This window comes from Martes martes, assembly GCF_963455335.1.
Source record: "Martes martes genome assembly, chromosome: 1".
NCBI classification, from domain to species: Eukaryota; Metazoa; Chordata; class Mammalia; order Carnivora; family Mustelidae; genus Martes; species Martes martes.
The window spans coordinates 21,063-42,053 of NC_137888.1; the positions used below are offsets into that span (position 1 = coordinate 21,063).

General features: G+C 48.8%; 1 protein-coding gene across 2 annotated transcripts in view; it reads right to left on the reverse strand.

Moving 5' to 3' along the window:
* Window positions 1–320: 320 nt before the first annotated feature.
* The window catches only part of PRMT2 (protein arginine methyltransferase 2), a 34,227-nt gene continuing 13,556 nt past the window's right edge, over window positions 321–20,991 (reverse strand). For both annotated transcript variants that reach the window (XM_080802676.1, XM_080802675.1), the window contains 6 exons: window positions 20,417–20,581; window positions 7,026–7,201; window positions 4,448–4,577; window positions 3,465–3,601; window positions 1,782–1,953; window positions 321–1,115 (listed from right to left, as the gene is read on the reverse strand). In XM_080802676.1, coding sequence (XP_080658802.1) covers window positions 1,083–1,115; window positions 1,782–1,953; window positions 3,465–3,601; window positions 4,448–4,577; window positions 7,026–7,201; window positions 20,417–20,581 — 813 coding nt within the window. In that variant the 3' untranslated portion in view covers window positions 321–1,082. The remainder of the gene's footprint in view (window positions 1,116–1,781; window positions 1,954–3,464; window positions 3,602–4,447; window positions 4,578–7,025; window positions 7,202–20,416; window positions 20,582–20,991) is intronic.

The window sequence follows — 20,991 nt, forward strand, 5'->3', positions numbered from 1 at the left end:
GGCTCCCCCTCACGGCCTAACCACCTCCCCAAAGCCCCGCCTTCTCATAGCGTCATCTTGGGAGGTCGCTTTCGACCTAGGAGCTTTGGGAGGACATAAACCGTCCATAGTGAACTTGTGCCTCCACTCCACAATGTTCAAAACCAGGCAAAAGTGATCTGTGGTGTCAGAAGTTAGGCATTAGCTACCCTTGGGAGGTACCGAGGGGAAGGGGCACTTGGGGGCTCCCGGCAGGCTGAAGTGTCTCAGCCTGAGCGCTTGGTACACGGACGTCCACTCTGAAATTTTGCCCATCTACAGGCTCATGACTTACACAGTTTGGGATGTGTATCTTGTATTCCCATAAAAAGTTAACTAAAAATCCAAACAATACAAAAAACCGTGGACCTGTCCCTCCAGCATGGAAGCTTCTATCAGAGGAGAAAGGTTCCGAAGCAACGCATATAGCGTGACCCTATGCTTGTAAACAGAGCGTGCGCACAGCAATGGGTTACAGGGCAACATCATTTGTTTAAAAATATTTATTGGGCATGTGCAATGTGCCGACACAGAACTGATCTGGAAGACATCTCTACGACTGTACTACCCATGCAGAGTCCCGTCACATGCACGGCCAGCTCCGGGGCCCGCACGGCCTGGGACAGCCCCACATCCCGCATGGCGAGGGGCGGGGGGGGGGGGGGGGCTAGGGCAGCAAGGACACCACGACACACGATGCGTGAACAGTCACTTTCACAGGACGACAAGGGTGATGCGTGTGTGTCCTACAAGTTTAGAACTAGACCTAGCTAGGGACACTGTGCCACCAACTCACCCACAAGCCAGCACTGTGGACACCACTGGTGGACACCTGCAAACACAGCCTACTTCTAGAGGACAGACACAGGCAGTGACGGTGGTGAGGGACCTCCCGCCGAGCCCGACGCGGTCGGCAGATGACTCTGACGACGGGACCAAGCCCACGGAGGCGGGTGCTGTCGCCCGCCGGGCAGCGAGAACGGGGGCTCCTGTCCCAGGGCGTGTTCCTCGCTCGGGCTCCTTCCTGCAGTGTCAGCACACCGCTCCCCACAGAGCGTCAGCTGTCATCTCCAGATGGGAAAGACCTTTTCTCCGCCCTGGCAGAGACAACGAAAACAAAGCCATCACATCAGCACTTACTGCAGGATTCATGTGCAGTATTTCCTGGTGATAACGGAATGTTGTACAAGAATGACATTCAGGTGCAGAAATTTTTCTAAAGACACATTAAAACTTTTGACATGAAATTAGCATAAACAAAGTATAAAAGAGGTATTGAAACATACAGACAAACCATCTGATTTTCTCTTCTGCTCTGTGCTAACCCATGAGTGTCCCCGGCTCAGCAGCCTCTGTGAGACACCAAGCCCCAGGCCCCAACTGGCCACAGCCTCACGGTGGGCAGGATGGCTCCACTGCCCTCAAACCACCGCCGTGGTCAGAAGATGACCCACACCACACCCCTACACCACACACCACCGGCCCCGCGTCCGCCCCCAGCCTCCCCGGCTCTGCACGGGGGCCTCCTGGCCACAAGAAGGGTGGACCTTGGCTGGGCCGGGCTCTGCCGTCACAGACTCACCCTCTCGCCCTCTATTTCCTGTTCTGCACATAACAGCATCCTCTTCCCATCAGGAGGATCAGAAAAATAATGCAGCGGACAAGGCCACGTCTTGGCTGGTCAAGGGCTGGCCACCGTGATCACCCCAGACCCGTCTCCCGGGACCAGCGCCCCCGCCCGACTTTATAGCTAAGTATCTCACTTTCTGTGACGTAGGGTCTTGCGTGGAAGTGACAGACCAGCTCAGCGCCACGGACATGTGCCTCCTCCACACCGGGTTTCTCTGCAACACAACCGAGCCCGTGACCACGTCCCCCGGGACAACAGAGACAGGCTCGTCCATCATGAAGAGCACCTGCTTCCAGTGGGTGGTTCTGCAAGGCACGGGGCACAGGGTCACCGCGCTGGAGCCGGACCCTCCAGGCTTCCCCGCGGGACAGACGCACCCCAGCCCGACAACCTGGATGGCCTCTGTGGGGGCAGGGACTGAGTTACGACCCAGGGCGGCGTCAGCTGCTGGACATGGCACAGATTCCGGGCGGGGGAGGGCAGCTGGCACTGGTGGCTCAGAGCACACACGGCCGGGCCCAGGCCCCTCGCTCCTTGCCACAGCCCCACGTCTCCCCAGAGTCCCCTGCTCGGTCTCTGAGCTGCCAGTGCCGGAGCCCCAGTTTCTGCAGCCCAACACGTCGTCACTCCCGTGCAAGCCTGGTGGAAGGCGAGCAGGACAGCTGTAACATCGGGGAGACACAGTCCCACTCCCGAGCTCCTTAGGTCTCACCGGCTCTGACAGCTTGGCACGACCCCCCACTGCCGCCTCTGCCCCACACCTGGCATGCGGCCCACAGTCCCGCTCACCAGCCCACCCTCCCTCCTGCCTCAACCACTGGGAGGGGGTCTCTCCACCTTCACAGAGCGCCCGTCCCGTGTCCGCACCCGCCTGTGTGGACGCGCCGGGGGAAGACCACGGGGCACATGACCGTCCCCTGGGTGTCTGCCATGCTCCTACCCTCACCTGGTGACACCTCGCATCTGTGCTCGTGGGACCCGGAAGGGAAGCTGGCCAGAGCCCCAGCCCCACCTCCTCCACAGGACACTCCGGGCACACAGCCCCTCGCCTCTACCCCCACTTTCCAGAAGGGCATCTGGGGTCCTTCTGGGCCCACTGCCATAGCCGGCAACAACCCGGGTGTTGTTGCAACCCTCCCTGGTCCAGACCAGTTACCGAACAGGACAAGAAAGGCCCCAGAGGGAGGTGGCATCCCCACAGGGGCTGCTGTCGACCACTGACGCAGACGTCAGCTTCCCAGTGTGCCGAGCCAGTGAGCAGCATCACAATGTTACTGCATGAAAAATCCCTCTCAAGGGGCACCTGGGGGGCTCAGTCCATGAAGCCTCTGCCTTCGGCTCAGGTCATGATCCCACGGTCCTGGGATCGAGTCCCACATCGGGCTCCCTGGCTCAGCGAGGAGCCTGCTTCCTCCCTCTGGCTGCCGCTCCCCCTGCTTGTGCTTTCTCTGACAAGTAAATAAATAAAATCTTTCTTTAAGAAATCTGTCTCAAGAAGCACTGACCTTCCCCCAGAAAGTCGGAGTGGAAAGCCCGAGAGCTCTATGAGACCATGGGACGCTAAAGCAGCTTCCGGGCCAAGACCAAGTCTGCTCCTCCTAGTCACTCAGGGGTCAGAGGGCAGCCCAGGGAGCCCAGAGCGGGGGCGGGCGGGGCCCGGCCCGGACTCGCCCACCCAGGGCCTGCACACCCTGCTCCACCACCCAGTACCGCTGGGTCTCGGCCAGAGGGCTGACCACCCAAAGGCAGGCCAGCTGCGTCAGCTCCTCCCGGCTGCTGGCTGCTGGCAGGGCCCCCGCGGGAGGCGCACACTCACGGGTGGAAGGGGCCTGTGCTCAGCACCAGCTGGGGCTCGTCCTCCTCCAGACTCTGAAACCGCACGCTGAACCAGGCCGTGAACCCGTGCAGCGCGCCGGCTTTCCTGATCTCGAAGTGTAGCTCGCCTTTCATCGTCTGTTGAAGCGGACGGTAAGAAGGGGACACGGTTTCTGTAAGCACAGGACCAGGCCACAAGGGTCCCCCCGAGCAAGAACTAGCAACTGTCCTCCGCCCGGGCCCGCCTCACAGATCCCACCGCCCTGCCCGGCACTCAGAACTGTCTAGTTCAGCAATGACGAACGGGACTTGCTGGTTTAGCTGAACACCTCAAACACCACGTAAAATTTCCACCTCCTGAAACTACTAAAACTGGCATCATAAATCCAAATGCTACGGATAACGAGAAAAGGTTTCAAGCAATTTGGGCATCATCCACCCAGACGTGAGTGGAACAGAATTTCCTCTCAGTTCTTTGCATAAATGAAGTTGCAGGCCGGGTCTCTATTCTGCAAAACTACGTGCAGAGTCAAGAGTTCAGTCTCCACATTGTTCTGTCCGTTGGAACCCCGCAGGGGCTGCCCGGGACCCCTACACTCGCTCCGGCACCTCCCCGCACACCTTAAAATGAGGTCCCGCGGCCACACGCGCCACCTCGTGGCAACAGGGGGAAGTAAAAGTAAGAATTAAGAATTCTGCCATCAACAGTAGTGAAAACAATTTTAATTCAGTCCTTGAAGAAACTGGATATGATGTATTAGAATCCAAAGACGCTGAAAATATTAAACATAAATCTGAAAAGAACGGATGATGTTGAAGAGGCCAGCGGTAAAGAAAATAACTTAAAAATATAAAATACAAAATCAAAGCATAAAAAAGCAAAGACTCTGGGAAAATCAAAGCAAGGTTCATGATATTCGCAGAGAAGTCTCGGTGTGCGTGCGCCACTGACAACATGAGAGGGAAGCGCGCATCTTGTCTCACCTCTAGGTCAGCGATCTGCACGGTTCTCATGTCCAGCTGTAATATAGTGCACGGCTCCGAGAGACAGTCTTCTGGTTTCAAAATGTGGTTATACTTGGGCTTCGAAAAAAACTCCTTAATTGCTAAAGATCTAGGGAAAGAGTCAAAGGCATTGCTCAGAGGCGTGGACCGACATCTCAGGCTCTGACACACACACACGACCACAGCACTCGCTTCTCTCCAGCATTCGCAGGAATTCCAAGCCACGGCCTGCGGCACAAGGACACGGAGGCGGGCTGGAGGTCCCCACAGGCAGCCTGGCGAGACTGCAGTGCGAGCGCCTCCCACCTCCATCCTCTTCGCAGGGCCTGAGCTCCCGGAAACCAACCGTTCCCATGCAGGCAGTGCCGGGACCCATCCCACCGCCCTCCTCCTGACACGTGGACAGAGTCCGTGGGAGCCCAGCGCGGCTCACTCACCTGACCCAACGTCATCACGTGGACACGTCATCTCACAGCACAAGAAGGGCGAGTACAGGACGGTAAGATATTCACAGTAAGAAAGACACTCCTGTGCTAGGTGACTCTCTGTGACCTGAATCAGCCTCTCGGGAGGGGTCCCCGCACACAGGGGCTGAGCCCCTGCACACAGGGGCTGAGCCCCCGCACCGTCCTCTCCTTGCCACTGCGCCTAACCCCACTGCAGAACGTGGTGCTTGCCCAGTCGCCACTTACCACAGGAAATGGTTCAAAAATTAAGCACAGCACTAACTTCTAAAATAACAATTAAAAGTCAACATTTTAAAGATTCCACGATATGGCCACGTTTTTAAAAATATTTTTCTGATAAAAATAATTATGCACATATAAAGAACTGGGAAAATACAGAAAAGTCCAAAAAAAACCTTGAGTCTCCCATGCCCTTGCCTCGGCCACAGTCACCTTCTCCCTGGAGCTCTATTTACATGTTTTTATGCAAGTAGAAGCCATTCTGCATATGTGGTCTGTGTCCTCCCGGTGTCACCATCTCTTAACCCATCGGACGGGTGTACAGCAATCCAACCACGCTCTACGGAACCGTCTGTTCCCCGTGTTGTGTGTTCGGGAGCACGCCGTGACCCCAGGACCGACGGGGAAGGGGGTGGGTGCCCCCCGCACCCACAGCTCTGGGTACACGGGCTCGTCTCCCCCATCTCACCTGCAGCTCAGACAGCACCAACTGCCATTTTAATGTAATCCATCCGGTTGACAAAAATGGCATTTATTTTAATTTGCATTTCAATCACTAATGATGCTGGGATTTCTTTCAAATATTTATTGGTGACTTTATTTCATTTTTGTGACTTGCTTATTCCTGTGACTGGGCTATAATTTCACCGGACACTCAGCTTTTCCTAACTCACTCTAGGGTCTGCCAGCGGGCACCTCCCTCCCAGCCGCGGCTGCCTTTTAAACTGTACCCAGCCGCCGGCGCGCAGAGGCTGTCCGTTCGTACAGCCTGAAGTCCTGCGGCACCCTCCTTCTTTCTGTTCACTTTCTTTTCATCGAAAACCTGACACATGGGCCCCCACCGATTCCGAGAGTTAATGCAGATGCTTTAACACAAAACTCTTAAATCCACGTGAAATTAAATTTCAGCGCACAGTATGAGAGAAGGAAAGAGGTTTCAAGGGGCTCATCCGTGGCCCAGAACACTCTGCCGCCTGTGCCCCTCACGCCCCACGTCTCCCACACACACTGCGCCAGCCCGTCCTGTGCCGCGATCTGTCCTCTCCTGTCTCAGGACCACTCTGCCTTCATCACTGGGCCCCCAGCTTAGACCTCACACCTGGCCCTCGATGAACGACGGAACGGCTCTGCCGGGGACCTCTCCTCCCCATCCCCTTTGGGGTCTGGGTTGAGAGTGCAGTGATCCAGCATGTTAACTTGGGAAGGCTTCTTGCCCTGGCGTTATCATCTCTTTTCTGAGTTGTGTCATGAAGGCCAAGAGGACCCAGAGCCCCCGTCTTCTGCACCCAGCAGACGGCCACGCTCACCGGGCCCTCGCGGCATACGTGAGGCGTCCTGCAGTACTGAGCAGTGGGGCCCCCTACTTCCCAGGGCTGACGCTGGCACCCCCAGACAACCATGGCACACTAGCTCCTGTCACCATCTTCTTACGAGCAGCAACAGTGAGAACATGGAGGCCTCATCAGCCAATCATTTTAGATTACAACCGAGTTCAGCGGTACCAGTGCGTCCGTGTCTACAACGAGGGAAGCGAGCACCCTGGGGCGTTGCTTCCTCTGCAAACGGCCAGGGGTGACTTCACAAATAACCTTTTCTGATCCTTTAAAACTGAACAGCTCTTAGTAGAACACATATTTGTGTGTTAACAGACCACGTACCGATAAAGGCCTCACCTGTAACCGTGACCACACTTTCCCACTATATTTGAGCCTTGCTAACTGCATCACATCTGCTACCAGCGTAAAGGCTCGAGGGTCGGCCTGACAAGTTCTCAGGCCTGGCGTGAACCCCCATCAGCGCCGCGGCAGGCTCCGCACTCGGGGTCTCCCCAGCCCGCGCAGAACACGCCGGCACACGCCCGCCGCACTCACTTGAGGGCACTGAGGTTGAACTCGTAGGCGTTGTCCCAGAAGAGCACCTTGCTGCGGTAGTCCCGGTCGGCGCTGCAGGGCACCAGGTGCAGCGCGGCCGTGGTTGGCCAGATGACCCCGCCCTCCTTCAGCCACGCGTCCCGGGCGTACAGGATCGACTCGATCATGAACTCAAACTGCACAGGAGGGAGACACACAGGGGACACGGCGGCGGAGGCCGCGTCTGTGACCAATTGTCTGGGGGGCCGACCTGTACCCACCCCAGCGGTGGCGCTGACCCTTACCACGGCCTCAGCCAGAGTCCCACCAGCTCCCGTGAGACAGTCTACAGCCAGGTGGCCGACGGTCAGGAGACAGCTTCACTCTCCCCGTTCCCCGCCGCCCCACGTCAGCTGGTACCCCGTTTCTAATAGCCCCAAAGGGCTGCAGAGTTTTCACTATCAGACTGTGTAAATTTGGCCTGGGGTATTCTCAGAATTTTCACAATCCTCTAAGTTCACTGAAATCACCTCCTAAAAACACGAAACATTAAAAGCAGGCGTACCACGGAGGTTCACATGGTACTTAAGTCGTAAGAGCAGCCTAACAGCACCCGACACCCTCAGAGCTCTCCGGACAGGCAGCACACGAGGCCGGAGACAGGGAGCACTGGCCGTCAGCAGCGGCAAGAAGCCAGCCTTTGTGTCAGAACCAGGGAGTGTGAAGAGTGTGCGGGGAGTGTGCCAGGAGTATGCTGGCAGCGTGCAAGGGAGCGTGCCAGGAGTGTGTGGGGAGTGTGCAGGGAGTGTATCGGGAGCATGCAGGGAGCGTGCCACGAGCGTACAGGGAGTGTCCCGGGGAGTGTATGGAGAGTGTGCCAGGAGAGTGCGGGGTGTGTGCAGGGAGTATACAGGGAGTGTTCCGGGAGCGTGTAGGGAGTGTGCCAGAGTGTTCAGGGAGCATGCCACGAGTGCGAGGAGTGTGCCAGAGAGCTTGTGGGGAATGTGCCGTGTGTGAGGAGTGTGCAAGGAGTGTGCGGGGAGTGTGCAGGGAGTGGGCAGGGAAGGCTAGAGGCACTTCATTCTGTAGCCGAAGGGAAGCCACTAAGGGTTTTTTCTTAAATAATTTCAGGCGGTTTTCATTTCAGAAGTAGTGGATGTTCAGTATGGAAAAATTCAGAAAAGTCAGAAAAGCACAAACCTAAACAAAAGTCATGAGTAAACCCAGCACCAAAGGAACCACTGCTCACTTGGCACTTTATCCCAAGGACTTTTCTTCACATACACAGACATGCACACAGGTGAAAACCATATACAGATAGTTTTTAATATAATAATAATTTTATTTAATAAATAAATAAATAAATAAATAAATAAAATAATAATTTTAATTAAACTATCTATGGTAAATCAGCTAGTGTACCGATTTAAACCCTTGTATGGATCTGTGAACCACAATCGGGACACAGAGCAGCTGCATTACCCCAAAACGCTCCTCCCACCACCCCCAACCTCTGGAAAGTGCTCAGCGGCCTCCCCGCGGCTCTTTCTGAGAATGTCATGCAAATGGAATCACACAGTACGTACTTTTGAGACCGGCTTCTTTCCCTCATAATAACAACTTTTCCCTGCACTAATAGGTTCTGTCCTGTGCTTTCCATCCTGTTCTGTGTTTTTCCTTGCTACAGTATCACGCTGATTCTGTTACCCTTACTGATGCCACCCAGCTCTCTGGGGTCTGTCCCTGGCATCTGAGTACCAGCCGCTCATCCTTTATGGCCCAGCAGTAGCCCTGGTGCGGATGTACCCCAGATGTTCATCCAGTCACCTGCTGGTAGACACTTGGGTTGTTTCCAGGTTTTTGGCAATTTTAACTGGAGCCGTGTAAGCACGTATGGGTTTCTGTGTGGGCACAGCTGGCGCTTCCGTGTCAGTACCCGAACTGAAATCACCGGGTCACACAGCAAGCGCACCAGTACCCCCAGAGGACACTGCCCAATGGCCCCAGAGCGGCTGCGTCAGTGCTGGGAGCCTCAGCGGTCCACAGTACTCGGGATCACGACAACTGCAGCCATCCGGCAGGCAGTAGTGGCACCGCGCACGGCCTCAGTCTGTGTCCCCCTGATGACTGCCAGTGCTTCCTGTCTTTTCACACGTTCCCTTCTCAGCCGTCTGTATACTCTGGCAAACTCTCTGTTCAAGTCTTTTGCACATTTTTCACTTAGGTTGTTTACTTTCTTCCTGCTGAATTTTGAGAGTTGTTTGTATATTCAGGACACATATTAAATATGTGATCTGCAAATACTTTATCCCACTCTGAGCATGTTTTTTCATTTTCTTTGACAGAGCAGACGTTTTTTATTTTGATGAAGTCTGGCATATGCACTTTTCCTTTAACGGATCATACTTAAGAATCAACCAAAAACTCTTTGCCTAACCCATGACGATTTTCTCCCAAGAATTTCTTTTTAAAGTTTTATAGTTTTACAGTCTATGCTATTAGATCTAGAATCAATTTTGAATTTTTTGGAAGAACGTATGAGGCTTAAAAATGAAGTTCTTCTTCTCTTTTCTTTTCTTCTTCCCATGTGGATGGCCAACTAACTGAGCCAATATCTTCCAATGAAAAGACTATCTTTTCTCCATTAAACTGATCTCGCTTCCTCTTAAAAGATCAGTTAACCACGTTTTTAGGGATCAATGTCTCTACTTTAGCCATCAACTTGTGTGTCTGTCCTGTCACCAATACCGCAGTCTTTACCAGACAGCTTTACGCTATGTTTTAAAGTCAGGCACGTAATTCTTCAAATTTTATTCTTCTTTTAAAAATTGTATCCGCTGGGGCACCTGGGGGGCTCAGTGGGTTGAGCCTCTGCCTTCGGCTCAGGTCATGATCTCAGGGTCCTGGATAGAGCCCCGCAGCGGGCTCTCTGCTCAGCAGGGAGTCTGCTTCTCCCTCTCTCCCTCCTGCTGCATCTCCCTCAGCCTGCCTCTCCCCCTGCCTGGGCTCATTCGCTCTCTCTCCAATAAATACAATTTTAACAAAACCAAAAGACAACTGACAGAATGGGAGAAGATATTTGCAAACGACATACCAGATAAAGGGCTAGTATCCAAAATCTATAAAGAGCTTAGCAAACTCAACACCCAAAGAACAAATAATCCAATCAAGAAATGGGCACAGGACATGAACAGACATTTCTGCAAAGAAGACATCCAGATGGCCAATAGACACATGAAAAAGTACTCCGCATCATTTGGCATCAGGGAAATACAAATCAAAACCACAATGAGATACCACCTCACACCGGTCAGAATGGCTAAAATTAACAAGTCAGGAAACGACAGATGCTGGCGAGGATGCAGAGAAAGGGGAACCCTCCTACACTGTTGGTGGGAATGCAAGCTGGTGCAGCCACTCTAGAAAACAGCATGGAGGTTCCTCAGAAAACTGAAAATAGAGCTACCCTATGACCCAGCAATTGCACTACTGGGTATTTACCCTAAAGATACAAACGTGGTGCTCCAAAGGGGCACGTGCACCCGAATGTTTATAGCAGCAATGTCCACAACAGCCAAACTATGGAAAGAACCTAGATGTCCATCAACAGATGAATGGATAAAGAAGATGTGGTATATATACACAATGGAATACTATGCAGCCATCAAAAGAAATGAAATCTTGCCATTTGCGACGACGTGGATGGAACTAGAGGGTATTATGCTTAGTGAGATAAATCAATCGGAGAAAGACAACTATCATACGATCTCCCTGATATGAGGAAGTGGGGATGCAATGTGGGGGGGTTGGGGGGAGGTAGGAAAAGAAAAAATGTAAGAAGATGGGATCAGGAGGGAGACAAACCATAAAAGACTCAATCTCAAAAAACAGACTGAGGGTTGCTGGGGGGAGGGGGGACGGGAGAGGGTCATGGGGATATGGACATTGGGGAGGGTATGTGCTATGATGAGTGCTGTGAAATGTGTAAACCTGGCGAGTCACAGACCTGTACCCCTGGGAATAAAAACACATTATATGTTTATGAAAAAATTTAAGAATTAAAATTTTAAAAAAGTTGTATCAACTATTCTAGTTTCTGTACTTTCCAATAAAGTTTACAATGAGCTCGTCTACACAGACCAAACAACCCTGCTCCGACCCTGACTGGAACTGTATTCTGTCTACAGACCAGTGTATGAACATCATTACCAGTTTGCCTTCCAGTCCATGAACACTATATCTCTCCATTTATTTGGGTTTTCTGTGACCTCTTTCATCAGCACCTTATAGTTTTTGGCCTATAAAACTTGTACATGTCTTGTTGCCTTTCTAAGTATTTCACATCTGGGGGCTACTGCAAAAGCTACTGTACACTGTTAGTGTATAAAAACCCTCAAACAAAGATCAGCCGACTGAATCCAGCAGTACCTTAAAAGGATCCTAACCCTCAATCAAGTGGGATTTACTTCTGGGATGCAAACACAATTCAACATACAGCAAATCAGTAGATGTGATATACCACATCAACAAAATGAAGGATAAAAATCATATAGTCATTTCAATACGTGCAGAAAAAGCATTTAATAAAATTCAACTATATTCCATGATAAAAACCCAAAAATCTACATATTAGGAGAATATCCCACAACATAATAAAAGCCACATATGTCAAGCCTAGAGCTAACACCATACTCAACAGTGAAAAGCAGAAAGCTTTCCTGTAAGATCACGTGAAAGACAGGCATGTCCTCTCTCACCACTTTCATTCAACATAGTACTGAAAGTCCTAGCCACAGCAATCAGGCAAGAAAAAGAAATTTAATAAGCATCCAAAGCAGAAGGGAAAAAGTAAAACTGTCTCTATTTGCAGATGACGTATTATATATAGAAAATCCTAAAGACTCCACCAAAAAAACCGTTAGAATAACAAATTCAATAAAGCTGCAGAATACGACATTAATATGCAAAAATCAGTTGTGCTTCTATACACTAACAATAAACTATGAGAAAGAGAAATTAAGAAAATAATTCCATTTGCAGTTCCATCAAAAATAATAAAATACCTTGGGGTGCCTGGGTGGCTCAACGGGTTAAAGCCTCTGCCTTTGGCTCAAGTCATGATCCCAGAGTCCTGGGATCAGGCTCTGAGTCCTAAGCATCCGGTTCTCTGCTCAGTGGGGAGCCTGCTTCCCTCTCTCTCTGCCTGCCTCTCTGCCTACTTGTGATCTCTCTCTGTCAAATAAATAAATAAAATCTTTCAAAATAATAATAATAATTTTAAAATACCTCAAAATAAATTTAACCAAGGAGAGTAAAAAAAACAATGAATAAAGAAATTAAAGAAAACACAAACAAATAGAAAGACATCCCCTGCTCATGGACAGGAAGAATCAGAATTGCTTACATGTCCACACTTCTCAGTCTACAGATTCAATTCAAATCTCTATCAAAATCCTAATGGCATTTCTCACACAAACAGGAAAAACAGTCCAAAGACTCTAAATGAACACAGCAATCTTGAGAAAGAAGACCGAAGCTGGAGACATCACATTCCCTGGGTTCAAACTGTATAATAAAGCTATCGTAATCAAAACAATATGGTCTACCATAAAAACAGACACGTAAGTCAATGGAACAGAACACAGAGTCCAGAAATTACCCCATGCATATGTGATCAATTAATTTTCAACAAAGAAGCCGAGAATATACAATGTGGAGAGGAGAAAGTCTTCAAGATGGTGCTGGGAAAACCCGATTGCTGCACGCCCGAGAGGGAACAGGACCACTGTCTTACAACACACACGAAAATCGACTCCAAATGGATTAGAGACTTGATTATAAAATCTAAAACCAAAAAATTCTTAGAAGCAAACACAGGGAATAAGCTCCTTGACACTGACCGTGCTAGTCATATTTTGGATTAGACACTAAAAGCAAAGACAACGAAAGCAAAAATAAACAAGTGGGGCTACATCAAACTGAAAAGCTTCTGCACAGCAAAGGAAATCAACAACAAAAAGATAAAGTTTCACCCAGTAAGGGGTGAAAACGCAAAACATACAAGGAACTCATACAACTCAACAGAAAAAAAAACTACTTTAACTGGACAAAGGGACTTGTTTTCCAAAGTCATACAAAGAGCAATGGACACATGAAAAGGTGCTCAGTGTCACTCAGCATCAGGGAATGCAAATCAAAGCCACACTGAGGTGTGACATCATACCCCTTGCGTCACTTATCAAAAAGACAAAAGGTGGAAAGACGGGGTGGTGCAGTCGGCTGAGCATCTGACTCCTGGTTTCGGTTCAGGTCATGACGTCAGGGTCGTGGGCTCGAGTCCCGTGTCAGGCTCCGTGCTCAGCAGGGAGTCTGCGTCTCTCTCTCTCCCTCTGCCTCTCCCCCCTGTGCTCTCTCTCCCTCGCTCTAAAATAAATAAATAAATCTTTAAAATAATACAACATATAGCAGATGCTGGGAATAATATGCAGAAAAGGGCAGGCTCTCTCACCGCTGGTGGGAACATAAACCGGCGCAGCTACTGTGGGAACCAGTGTGGAGGACCCTCAGGAAATCAAAACTAGAAACACCATGAGACCCAGCAATCCCACTTCCGGGTTATATCCAGAGGAAACAAAACCACTATCTCAGAGAGGTGTCTGTGCTCCTGTGTTCACAATAACCAAGACAGGACAACAGTCTGGGTGTGCACTGACAGATGAACGGATCAAAGAAAATGTGGGAGATACATACCTGAGACCATGTGACACACACTCTAGACACGGACAAACACGGTGGGGAACCCCTCAGCCCTGCGACGGAGGAAAGCCTGCCGTCTGCAGGAACACGGATGATGCTAGAGGGCCTTCAGCTACTGAAGTGAGCCACACAGAGACAGACCGACACTGCATCCCATCACTTACACGTGAAATTCTAAAAAAAAAAAATTTTCTTACCTGAACCCACAGAAACAGAAAGTAAAAAAGTGGTTACCAGGAGCTCAGGGGTGAGGAAAATAGGGAGACACTGGCCAAAAACTATCAATTATAAAATGAGTAAGGTCTGAGTATCTATTATATACCCTGGTGACTACAGATGACAACACCGTCACGAGGAGGTGACAGATGTGTTAACTCAATGGGGCAGTGGGGCAATGGGGAAGCTGTCGGTAATGTACACAAACACCAAATCATCATACTGCATACTTTGCTATCTTACGATTTCCTAATTATACCTCAATGCAAGAGAAGATAGACAACAGATAAACAGATTACAGAAAAAGAAGTGAGCTTCAAAGGGAAATTAGAGAATCGATTCCATTTACTATATATAGCACCAAGAACCATAAGATACCTGGGAATAAACCTAACCAAAGAGGTAAAGGATCTGCACTCGAGGAACTACAGAACACTCATGAGAGAAACCGAAGAAGACACAAAAAGATGGAAGACCAGTCCATGCTCTTGGATCGGAAGAATAAACATTGTTAAAATGTCTGTACTGCCTAGAGCAATCTATACTTTTAATGCCATTCCGAACAAAATTCCACCAGTATTTTTCAAAGAGCTGGAACAAGTAATCCTAAAATTTGTATGGAATCAGAAGGATTCCATACAATTACTAAGGATTCCATGAATTGCTAAGGAAATGTTGAAAAAGGAAAACAAAACTGGCGGCATCACGTTGCCTGATTTCAAGCTTTACTACAAAGCTGTGGTCACCAAGACAGCATGGTACTGGCATAAAAACAGACACGTGGACCAGTGGAACAGAGTAGAGAGCCCAGATATGGACCCTCAACTCCAAGGTCAAATAATCTTCGACAAAGCAGGAAAAAATATACAGTGGAAAAAAGACAGTTTCTTCAGTAAATGGTGCTGGGAAAATTGGACAGCTATGTGTAGAAGAATGAAACTCGACCATTCTCTTACACTGTACACAAAGATAAACTCGAAATGGATAAAAGACCTCAATGTGAGACAGGAATCCATCAGAATCCTAGAGGAGAACATAGGCAGTAACCTCTTCACATCGGCCACAGCAACTTCTTTCAAGACATGTCTCCAAAGGGAAAGGAAACAAAAGCGAAAATGAACTTCTGGGACTTCATCAAGATGAAAAGCTTCTGCGCAGCAAAGGAAACAGTCAACAAAACAAAGAGGCAACCCACGGAATGGGAGAAGATATTTGCAGATGACGGTACAGACAAAAGGCTGATATCCAGGATCTATAAAGAACACCTCAAACTCAACACACACAAAACAGATAATCATGTCAAAAAATGGGCAGGAGACATGAACAGACACTTCTCCAATGAAGACATACAAACGGCTATCAGACACATGAAAAAATGTTCATCATCACTAGCCATCAGGAGATTCAAATCAAAACCACATTGAGATACCACCTCACACCAATTAGAATGGCCAAAATTAACAAGACAGGAAACAATGTGTGTTGGAGAGGATGTGGAGAAAGGGGAACCCTCTTACACTGTTGGTGGGAATGCAAGTTGGTGCAGCCACTTTGGAGAACAGTGTGGAGATTCCTCGAGGAATTCAAAATAGAGCTTCCCCATGACCCTGCAATTGCACTACTGGGTATTTACCCCAAAGATACAGATGTAGCGAAAAGAAGGGCCATCTGTACCCCAATGTTTATAGCAGCAATGGCCATGGTCGCCAAACTGTGGAGAGAACCAAGATGCCCTTCAACAGATGAATGGATAAGGAAGATGTGGTCCATATACACTATGGAGTATGATGCCTCCATCAGAAAGGACGAATACCCAACTTTTTGTATCAACATGGACGGGACCGGAGGAGATGATGCTTAGTGAAATAAGTCAGGCAGAGAAAGTCAATTATCATATGGTTTCACTTACTTGTGGAGCATAAGGAATAACACGGAGGACATGGGGAGATGGAGAGAAGGGAGTTGGGGGAAATTGGAGGGGGAGATGAGCCATGAGAGGCTATGGACTCTGAGAAACAATCTGAGGGTTCTGGAGGGGCAGGGGGTGTGGGCTTGGGTGAGCCTGGTGGTGGGTATTAAGGAGGGCATGTACTGCATGGAGCACTGGGTGTGGTGCATAAACAATGAATTCTGGTACACTGAAAAGAAATTTTAAAAATTAAAAATTTGGGGCGCCTGGGTGGCTCAGTGGGCTAAAGCCTCTGCCTTCGGCTCAGGTCATGATCTCAGGGTCCTGGGATTGAGCCCCACATCAGGCTCTCTGCTCAGCGGGGAGCCTACTTCCCCCTGCTCTCTCTCTGCCTGCCTCTCTGCCTGTTTGTGATCTCTGTCTGTCAAATAAATAAATGAAATCTTAAAAAAAAAAAAGAATTTAAAAAAAATTAAAAATTTTTTTTAAAAGTGAGCTTCAAGAGAGATTACAACTGAGAAATATTTCTTAAAAGCTGGAAATGGTCTACAAAGTGAATACAACATCAATTTATGAAAATATGCATCTTGCTTACATTATCAAAGCATGTTCATGTCAGGTTCTAAACCAACATGCTTCTGGGATTAAATTAACTCACCCTTAATTTATGCTCATTATTCCCTTTATTTATTTGCTTAAAACAACATAAAAAGAAAAAAGTGTAAGAAAAAAACAAGAACAAAGAACAACAAATAGAACACAGTAACAATACGGTGTATAAATTAATCGACTATATTAACAATCATTTTGAATGCCCATGGTCTAAATATACCAATTAAAAGACAGAGATTATCAGAGTGGTTCAAAAACGAAGACTGAGGACATTCGGGAGGGTATGTGCTATGGTGAGTGCTGTGAAGTGTGTAAACCTGGCAATTCACAGACCTGTACCCCTGGGGATAAAAATACATTATATGTTTATTAAAATTTAAAAATTTAAAATTAAAGAAAAAAAAACTAAGACCAAACTAGGTGCTATCTCTAAGAAACTCCAAATACACTGACGGGGCACCCGTCCGGCTCAGTCAGAAGGGTGTGCAACTCTAGATCTCAGGGTCATGAGTTTGAGCCCCACATGGGGTGTACAGATTACTGAAATATTTTTAAAAAGTTAATAATAAAATGAATAAATAGATATACTGATACATAGAAACTAAAAGTAAATGGACGGAGACAGACATACGATGCTAACATTGATCAAAAAAACGCAGGAGTAACTTGTTAATTTCAGACAGAGCAGACTTCAGAGGCAGAAGTTATCAGAGACAAAAAGGGGCATAACATAATGACAAAGGGATCAATTCTCCAACAAGACCTTATACACCCCAACAACAGAGCACCATGTGTGAGGGGAAAATACAGAGAGCTGCTAGGAGAGAGAAGGAGCCGGCAGCCCTGCTCCAGAAAAGAACAGATCCAACAGGCAGAAAGTCTGCAAGGACACAGTGAACTCACCACCACCACCTACCCCGGGATGTACTGCACACCTACCAACCGCTTCATCCAAGGGCAGAATACGCCTCCTTCCCAGCCCCCACGGAGCGCTCTCCAAGAGACACAATTTGTCCTTCCCGGGCCCCCACGGAGCACTCTCCATAAGACACATTCTGTCCTTCTCAGGCTCCCACAGAGCGCTCACAAGAGAGACACATTCTGTCCTTTCCAGGACCTCACAGAGTGCTCTCCAAGAGACACCTTCTGTCCTTCCCGGGCACCACGGAACATCTTCAAGAGACACGTTCTCTCCTTGCGGGTCCCCACGGAGCGCTCTCCAAGAGAGACATGTTCTGTCCTTCCCAGACACCCACGGAGCACTCTCCAAGAGACACACGTTCTGGGCCATAAAACACATCTTCACAAATGTAAAAGAAGAGGAATCATACAATGTCTGCTCTCAGACCACAGTCTAACGAGTTAAACTAGAAATCAAGAACAGAAAGACAGCTGGACGATCAGACAACACTGGAGAAATGAAAAAGTATTTCTAAAAAAACAAATACAGGATCAAAGAAGAAATCTCAGCAGAAATTTTAAAAATATTTTGAATGTTGCCAAACTCTTTGTGCATTAATTGATAGAGTCACGTTTTATCTTGTAAACTGTTAATACGTTAATAAAGATTACACAGATTTTTTTTTTTTAATATGACAGAGAGAGAGAGACAGCGAGAGAGGGGACGCAAGCAGGGGAGTGGGAGAGAGAGAAGCAGGCCTCCCGCTGGGCAGGGAGCCCCATCCCGGGACCCTAGGATCATGACCCGAGCTGAAGCCAGATGCCCAACGACTGAGCCACCCAGGCATCCCACACAGATTCATCTCTAAATACTGAACCAGCCTTCAATTCCAAAGATAACCTCTTCTCTGTTAGAATGTTATTCCTTTTGTGTAATGCAGGGTTATACTTGCTAGTACTTCTGAGGACTTTGGCATTTACGAACAGGAGTTACTGGCTTTGGTTTTTGGTTAGGGTTTGGTATTCAGTCATGCAGGTCTCACCAAGTGAGCTGGGAAGTCTGTCCTCTTCCATTTTCTGAAAGACATTGTTCAGATCTGGTGTTACTCTTTCCTAGAATGTGTTCATACATTTCACCAGTGAAATAATTTAGGCCTACAGATCTCTCTTCAGAAGGTTTTCAACTGTAAGTTCAGTATCTGTACTAGTTATTTCATTATTCAAGTTATCTACTTCATTGTGGGTTAGTGTGGAAGGTTGCAGTTTTCAGAAGAATGGAGGTTTTCATCTAAATTTCTGAAGCTGTGTAGGGGGGGAGAGAGCCAGAGGAAGAATAACAATGAACTCAAGACCAGCTCAGTGTACTTCAAACCCTGGTCTTCCTTCCCAACCTTTCTGCTCCTATACGCCTTTCAAAGTCCTCCAACAGCGTCTCCCTGGGCCCTGTCTTGGTTTGAAAGCTGCATTACGTGGGAGAGACAGGGTGGGGTGTGCTTTACTCTATCTTACCGGGAACTAAAGCAAGGTCAGTGCTACGTATGATTTTCTTTTTAATTTATGTATTGGAGAGGCAGAGAGCCTGAGTGCACAGGGAACAGGGGCAGAGGGAGGAGAGTCTCGGGCAGACTCCACGCTCGGCAGGGAGGCCAGTGCAGGGCTCAGTCTCACAACCCTGAGACCACAACACGAGCCCAAACCAAGAGTCAGACACTTAACCGAGGGCGCCACTATGTATGATTTTTAAAAACAAAACTGGACTCATGTTGCACGTGCTTTTTGTGCTTTTTTTTTTTTTTAATTCCACCAACCTATGGCTTTTCTCTAAGATTATTACAAGTTGAAGGTGTACAGCCTGGTGATTTGGTTTACATATATTGTTAAATGATTACCACAATAGGGTTATCTATCACCTCCTACTGACACACTGAAAAGATAGAAAAACTTCGACTTGTGATAAGAACTCTAAGATCTCCTGGGATAGAGCCGCATCAGGATCTCTGCTCAGTACAGCCTGCTTCCTCTCTCTCTCTCTGCCTGCCTCTCTGCCTACTTGTGATCTCTGTCTGCCAAATAAATAAAATCTTTAAAAAAAAATAAAAGTTTAAAAAAAAACAACCCTTAGATCTACGGCTGACCTTGAGACAAGCAGGGATTAAGACACTGACACGCAGTCAAAAATCCACACAGAACCTTTGACTCCCCGAAAACTTGATTACTAACAGGCTATGCTGACCTGAAGCCTTAACAGGAACATAAACAGTCGACAGGCATTTTACGTTATTTGTATTGTGTACTGCGTTCTGACGAAGTAAGCTAGAGAAAAGAAAATGTTAAAATCATAAAGCACTGTCCTATATTTATCAAAAAAAAAAAAAAATCCCACGTGTAAGAGAGCCCACACGGTTCAAACCCACGTTGTTCGAGGGTCGACGGTCCTCTGGTAAGATTGTCCCATGCATCACACAGCAGTGTCACTGGGGTCGCCACGCTGTATGTGACGGCCCCAGTGCTCACCTGCGTGGTACCTGAAAGTCTGTACCTTTCAACCACAGCCCTCCAATTCTTTCTCCCCTCACCCTCCCTCCCTCCACTAACCACAAATTTGATCTCTTTTTCTAGGAGTCTGGTGGGTGAGTTTTGTGTTGCTGGTTTTAGATTCCACATATAAATGAGATCATACGATATGTCTCTGTCTGACTTACTTCACTTAGCATAATGCCTTCAAGGTCCGTCCACATCACGGACGGCAGGGTGTCGTGGCTCATGGCCGTCCGGCACAAAACAGAAGACAGCACCCGGACAAGCACCAGGTGGTTTCATTCAGCACGACAGCCACGGCTCTCCCCAAGATGTTCTGCTCACAACAGCCCCTCCAGACCCAGTCCACACCCCCTCCCTGGAATCTGCACTTCCCTGGTACAATCCACGGCCATCCCACATGGCCCAGCGCCCATCCACGGCCATCCCGCGTGGCCCAGCACCCACCCACGGCCATCCCGCGTGGCCCGGTGCCCCTTACCAGCAGGCAGGTCCCCATCCACTCGGACACCAGCACGTCCACCTTCTCCGGCAGCACCACATCCTCCACCTTCTGCTGGAACACAGTGATGATGTCGGCAAAGCCATTCTGCATGACCAGCTGCCCTGTGTGTTGGGCCATCTCACTGGCCTCCACCGCATACACCTGCATGTCACAGAAGGGTCATCAGCAAGAGTCCCACCCACAGAGCAGCCTGGCATCCACTCTCCCTGGGCCCAAGGCTCCAGCCAAGCCAGAGGCAGCCTCAAAGAAAACAGTGACAGAAGGAAGGGAGTGTGCTGGATAGCAGGGACAGACCTCCAACAGACGGAGCCCTGACAAGGGAGCTACCTCCCATCTTAACTCCACCTTCTGCCTAAAACAGATGGGGGACTGCCGGTGGACAGAAGAGTCTGCACGCACACCAAGTACCCGTCGCAGGGGCCCTCTGGGTCAGACCCAGCGGCCCAGCTCCCATACACACAGCCACATACCCCAGAGTTTCCCACACCGGCCTGAGAACAATCGGACTTTAAGGGTACCAGTGGCTGAGACAGCTTCAAGCCCAGGTTGTC